Here is a 6,606-nt window from a genome sequence, read left to right as displayed (position 1 = left end):
TGCTGCGAGAGCTTGTAGATCAGCTATTTTCGGAGTTGCACAACCCAGCACTCTTTAGCTAGTGGAGATGTGGTGTAACGACATGATTCGTAAATAAATTTGTTCAACTCAAAATGCTGTGTTCAAGTTCAGGAGACTTCGGAAAAAAGTAATACACCTGAATGCTGAGTTGTTTCCAATAATTGGTGTTAATAAAATGTTGCCTTGGCTCCCAGTGTGGCTATGCACCTTATTGTCTCTTTAAGATCCTTCTGCCGTGGGCCGGCAGAAGACTTAGGTGTGCAGAAGACTTAGGTGTGCGTAGCACTAATAGGTAGGTTAAAACACAGTTTGCTTTGACACATGAAGATATGGTCATCTGGTGTGACACTAAGTCATCTGGTGTGACATTCCAAATAGTGAGAAATCATACCTTTATTAATGATGAAACCGAAAAAATGTGTATGGTTTACATAGAAAATAGTATCAGGAAGAGTCACAAATATTTGTGTAATTTTAAAGAAAGTTTTTGTCAGAATAAAATTAAAATATGTTGAAAGATCGACAACATGGGCCTCACACAGAGTGTTGATTATGAAAAAAATATACAGATTCAATTAATTTTCACAAAACTATAGTGGATCACAGGTTAGTTATGATAAAGGACTTTGATAAAGTGAGTAACTTAAGAAAGGTGTACTCCATTTTCATTTTATGAACAATTATTGTCATGTCACACCAGATGACGGTTTTAGGCACAAGTACAACAAACTGCTCAATAAAGTCTGATTCCAATAAAATATCTAAAAACAAAATGTGTTTCCATAAAGTTGAGAGTGAGTAGAACAAAAGTAAATAATTTTTATGCCTGCTATTTAAAGTTTTTTAAAAAACATGTTTTTTGGGGCGTCACGTCACTGACCCATGAGTAGAGGGGAGAGAGAGGAGGAGCAGCTGCATTCACTGCGCTGAGAATTCTCCGTGCGACTTTTACCGAGCGAGAATACCCCCGAAACTTTTGGGAGAGGTCGGTGGGATGGCTGTAAAAATGTGTGTGAAATGGCAAGTGTGGCATGAGAAGAGGTTAAATTGTGTGACTCTCACTCTCAAAGCATGAGACTTGGCAGCCCTGTAGAGTTAGTGTGGAAGAGTCTTTGAGCAAGACTCTGAACCCCTAGTTCCTTTTCCACCGGCAAAGAACCGGTTGGGGTTCTTTCTCCTGCCTATGGGATGAACCAGAGGTGAGCTTTTCCACCGAGAACCGAGTTGGTTCTGAACTGTAAAAGTTGGTTCGCGGTGAGAGAAAGAAGCCGAACCGGTTCTTTACCGGTGGAAAATGCCCCCCAGTGAGCAGGCTGGTGCCTTGCATGGTTTCTTCCTCCATCGGTGTATGAATGTGTGTGTGAATGGGTGAATGTAATGCACAATCTCTGTAAAGCGCTTTGGATAATTATGCTGTTCCACTGAGCTAATAGCCTATGACCGGTACTTTACATCATCTAATCTTACCTCCCTAGAACTGAGGCCAATTATGTCCCGTGCCTTGAGAAGATCATCTCTCAGGAAAGCTTCCTCCTCTGTAGACAAAACTCTATTATGGGCCCTGTAGCCTGGGAGGGGCGCATCAGGGTCCTGGCGCTTCTTCTTCATGTAACGTCTCAGCGTGGACTCTGAGACGCCATGGAGCCTAGCGGCACCACGGATAGTCTGGCCATGTAACACTGCCTCGTAGGCTTGGGGAAAGGCATCCGGTGGGTAGATACCCCTGCAGGTCTTTCTTACTCTGACCCTGGGCATCTCCTGTAAGCAACAGCAACATAGTACATGCATTTACGCATCACCATGCGCAGTGATGGTGATGCGTGAACTTTTTGAGGCACTTGTCCTTTGGACAAGTACATTTCCCATTCACTTGTCTGGGTACCAAGATCACTTGTCCGGATAAAAATGAGACATTTCACAATCATTTCTTTCTCAAATGCAACAGCCCTGCTAATTGGGCTCAGCCCTGTTAGCAAGACTGGTTGTGCGTTGGTCTGGCGAGTGGGAGTCCCGGGTTCAATCCCAGATTCTGTGCATCACTACACATGAATAGGACTAGAAGTCAGACATTGAAATGGAATAAAAAAAAAAAGGACTGCTAACGACCCCCCTTGCTCCCTCCACCCTATAGTATCGCCAGTCCATATTCTGCATACAGCACAAAGCTGCTAGGAGCGTCACAGAAAAAGTGAAGCGAAGAGCAACTTGTCCACCGGACAAGTACATTTTTAATGAGCTTGTCCGGAAGGATTTATTACTTGTCCTGTACAACAGGACAAGCCTTAATGTCAAGCCCTGTGTAAAGTAGCTTAACTGAGTAAATGTACTTGAGTATTTTCAATATTTTTACTTCTACTCCACTACATTTCAGAGGGAAATATTGTACTTTTAGGCTACTCCACTACAATTATTTGAAACCTTTAATTACTTGTTATTGTGTAGATGTAAATTATTATATAATGAAACATACATTAAGAACTTCAGCCCTATTTTATACATAGGCTATATTTGAAAATAGCCAATCATCTACAAGCTCAAAGTACTTTTACTTTTAGTAGCCTCCTTTAAGTATATTTTGATGCCAATAATAGGCTACTTCTGTACTTTTCCTCAAGTAACATTTTGAACACAGGCCTTTTACTTTAAGGCGCGTGCACACTGAGTCTTTCTTATATTGTAGTATTGCTACTTTTACTTAAGTAAAACATTTGAGTACTTTTAGCTCGCAAGCAAAAAAGCTACTGAATATTTTTCAATAGAACATTCACTTAGAGTTAGCCAACAGACAGCATATCAGACAACATCCATTAACAATCACCACCAAATTGACGAGTTTATTAGCAGTTTGCAATAGAGAAAAGTAGGCTACAGTTTCATGACAGCACAAATATCTGGTACAAGGTCAACTAAAAGGAGATCCTAGAAAGCCTTATGGCTTATTTACACAGGAAACCACTTAAAGTATCTCATATAACATTGAAAGACAGACGGATAGGCCTATACAGCCGTACAAAAGGAAAACACTCAATAGGATAATATGTTTTACTTACAGTGTAGGCTATAGCCTATGTATAAAATAGGGCTGAAGTTCTTAATGTATGTTTCATTATATAATAATTTACATCTACACAATAACAAGTAATTAAAGGTTTCAAATAATTGTAGTGGAGTCCCGCTGCGCTATCTGTGCCAGTGCCTGTGCTAGTAAATTAAGCATCTAGGAGAGTGTAGGCCTACAATATTGGACCCGCATTTGCTTCAATTTGTACAGATACTTTGTACTCTGAGTTACAGAGGTCCAAAGGAAGGGTCCATTTGGTTCTTAACCATCTATCATTTATCTGGGAACCCCCTGGAACTAGACCCAACTTTGAGAACAACTGGTGTAAAACATCACTTTACCATCATGCAGCACATGCATAACTAATCGAGAACAACAGAGGATATTCTTTGGATTTTAAAGGCAGCTTGCATCGTTGGGGTTACATCGCTGCCACCTTCTGGACTTATTTAGCTCCTACAAGTCCTGCCTTGTCTTGTCCACTTCCACAATTTACAATTTAGGCATTTAGCAGACGCTCTTGATCCAGAGCGACTTTACTTTAAGCAAGGTAATACATCAATACAAGGTAATACATCAACATCAGTAGATCAAATGGATAGAAATATCAATCTAGACAAAAATAACGTAGGTAGACGGAGCATAATAGCTATATTAATAACCAGTAAAACGCCTAAGGGGGACAAGCAACCTCACGCCATGTCTCGGACCAGTTACCCATATATGGAGAGATTGGAGGCCCCTGGTACCCATATATGGAGCTCCATGTAGGCCTACTGTATATGGAGATAAGCTGTGAGACCCCAAACATGCTTACTCATTATTCGTTATATGAAAGTCGTATGACGTAGATATGACATCTGACATCATACATAATCCCTTTTATGGAGATCCCTGTCTGTAGAACCAGCCACACAGATATGGGCTGTCTTGGCCATATATGGATTCTGTTTGTGTAGTATGTGGCCGATGTGGTCTCCATATATGGGCATTCCCATATGAGGTCCGGTTAGATATGGGCTTAATATTGATGACATCAGGGAACTTCATATATATGGGCATAGGACCTACAGTATATTAGCAACATTGAAATTCATAGCAATTCAAAAGAAACTTGCCTACCTACTACAGATTACCTCCTCCTCTCAAGGGCATTTAAAGCCTGTATAGCACTTGTGGCCCCTGGAACTTTCAGGCGAAGGCTAGAAGGAAGCAGCTCTGAGAGGATGAGAGTTGTCCATACGAATGGACTTGCTTTCTTAAGGACCTTTTTTTGGAAGACTGTTTTTGAAGCACTCTGTTTTCCACAGAGGAGGAAAGCGGTGGAAAGCATGGGTGGAAAGCCTCTGCGCTGTGCCATTTCCTCAGGAAGGAAAATTTGGTGGATTTTTCCAACTTGGTCAAGTTTTATTTTATTTGTATATATATATATATATATATATATATATATATATATATATATATATGTATATATATAAATCTTTATTCAAAAGTCATGACATACAAGACAATACAAAACAGACAGTGAAAGACAGAAAATGCTTTTCACTGGTCTTTCTTGAACCACCAACCTTTAGTTCTCCAGGCAAAGTTCTTTACTCTGTGCTACACTAGACCATCCCATTCAATCCCTGTCTCTCCATAATAAAACAGTACTTAATTAAACATGTTTATGCTGACTTAATACTTGCATTAAATGTCTCTCCATTGTGAAAGACACGTAGAGAACTATAATTCACTCTCCAGGCAGAACATCATATCATGCACCCTCTCACTACCTGCTGTGTGTGTGTGTGTGTGTGTGTGTGTGTGTGTGTGTGCACGCACGTGTGCGTATGTTTGTGTGAAAATGTGGGTCAAATGAATATGTGAACGCCACAGCTGCTAATGCACTATGACCAATCAAAAGATGCCAACTGTGAAGACGCCCTCATGAAGGGTAGATACAAAAGGTAGCAGCTAAACGTCTGCAACACACACCCTTGGAGAGAAGACCCCCAACCCAATATCCACTGACAGAGACCACCTTGGAGAAGACCCCCAACCCAATATCCACCGACAGAGACCACCTCACACTGACATGCTGCTGATTCCTCAAATCCTATGCCTGCTGGGCCTGGCACTAGGACTAGGTACAGAATTTCTCTATTTTTTCCATGATTAAATTCTAACATTAAAAATGTGCAGATAACCTGGCGAAGAGAAGGGGGGGGGGGGGGGGGGGGGAGGGGTGAAACGTTTTTAAGTGGTTAATAGTTCACCCCCAAATTGACTTTTTTTCTATTGATTACTCAGGCCACATGGAGACTTCAGTTCAATATATTTTTTTTGGTTCTTGTCGCATTCTTAAGACAATAATTTGATTACAATAAATGTACTCCCTTTGATCCGGACCCATCCAGAATCAATGGGGGTAAATTTACTATAATACATTTTTGTCTTAGGAATGCAAAACATACAAAAGAATATTATTGAACTCATGGCCTGAGTAATCAATAGGAAAAATAAATCATTTTGGGGGTGAAATACTCCTTTAACAGTTCTTTATAGAACCATTTATAATTGGTTGCTTCTGTCACTTATCTTTTTATTTCCTGTGTGCAGGCGCCATGCACAACGCTCCCAGTCCCTTGGCCAAGGTGAAACTGGAGCGTGGATCCTGTCCGATGTTCTGGTACAGCTTCAACGGTCGCTGCTACAAGTACGTCGCCACTCATTTCAACTGGCTCGACGCTGAGCTGAACTGCCTGGCTCAAGACGCCAACCTGGTGTCCATCCACAGCATCGACGAGCACAACTTTGTCCGAACCCTGATCCAGAACTTTGACCCTAAAGAGGGATGGACCTGGATTGGACTGAGCGACATTCACAGGGAGGGTGTGTGGCTATGGTCTGATGGCTCCAAAGCAGGTTACATCTTTTGGCATGATAGTCAGCCAGCTGGTGGCACAGATCAAAACTGTGTGGTTACAAACGATCATACTAAATGGGGTGACTTGGGGTGTTCTCATGGCGCACCTTCCATTTGTGCACTTCGCAAAGGCTCTCCCTAATGAGTGGATTGTCTGGTTCGACCCACTGACTTGTACTGGGTTTGCATAATAAAAGTGCATTAAATATATCAATGTGTTTTCTGGTGGAATCAATTTCAATGTGTCTCCCATTGTTAAGAACATTCACATTTATATATTAATACACTGTATTACCAGTAGTTGACAAATTATACCATATTTATTCAAGCTATAAAAGAGGGGGAAAAAAGAAGAAAGAAAACACCATGACATTCTACATTGTGTTTTAAAATGTATTATGATGAATGTTACAGTATATTACATAATAATACATGTTACATAAAAATCTTAGTGTTCTGCTAATTATTTGGGGACCATGTGCAATATCCTCGCGGCTCACCAGTGGGCTCCGTCTCACAGGTTTTTAAATGTGCAAACAGCAGACGTACAATCTCACAGTACGTCACATTCTCCACGAGTGGCAAGATTGTAGATACGGTATGCTACCCTATA

General features: G+C 41.0%; 1 protein-coding gene across 1 annotated transcript; it reads left to right on the top strand.

The window, feature by feature from the left end:
* Positions 1-5,691: 5,691 nt before the first annotated feature.
* LOC308295381 (lactose-binding lectin l-2-like) lies at positions 5,692-6,135 on the top strand (the record flags this gene model as incomplete). The annotated part of the gene is made up of 2 exons (XM_080738436.1): positions 5,692-5,992; positions 6,125-6,135. The coding sequence occupies 2 exons, from the start codon at positions 5,692-5,694 to the stop codon at positions 6,133-6,135; spliced, it is 312 nt and encodes a 103-aa protein (XP_080594562.1).
* Between the last annotated feature and the right edge of the window lie 471 nt (positions 6,136-6,606).

This window comes from Nannobrachium achirus (assembly GCF_963921795.1).
Source record: "Nannobrachium achirus genome assembly, chromosome: 12".
NCBI lineage: Eukaryota > Metazoa > Chordata > Actinopteri > Myctophiformes > Myctophidae > Nannobrachium > Nannobrachium achirus.
The sequence above is the reverse complement of the archived record's forward strand: the minus strand, read 5'-3'. Positions and strand labels throughout refer to the sequence as shown.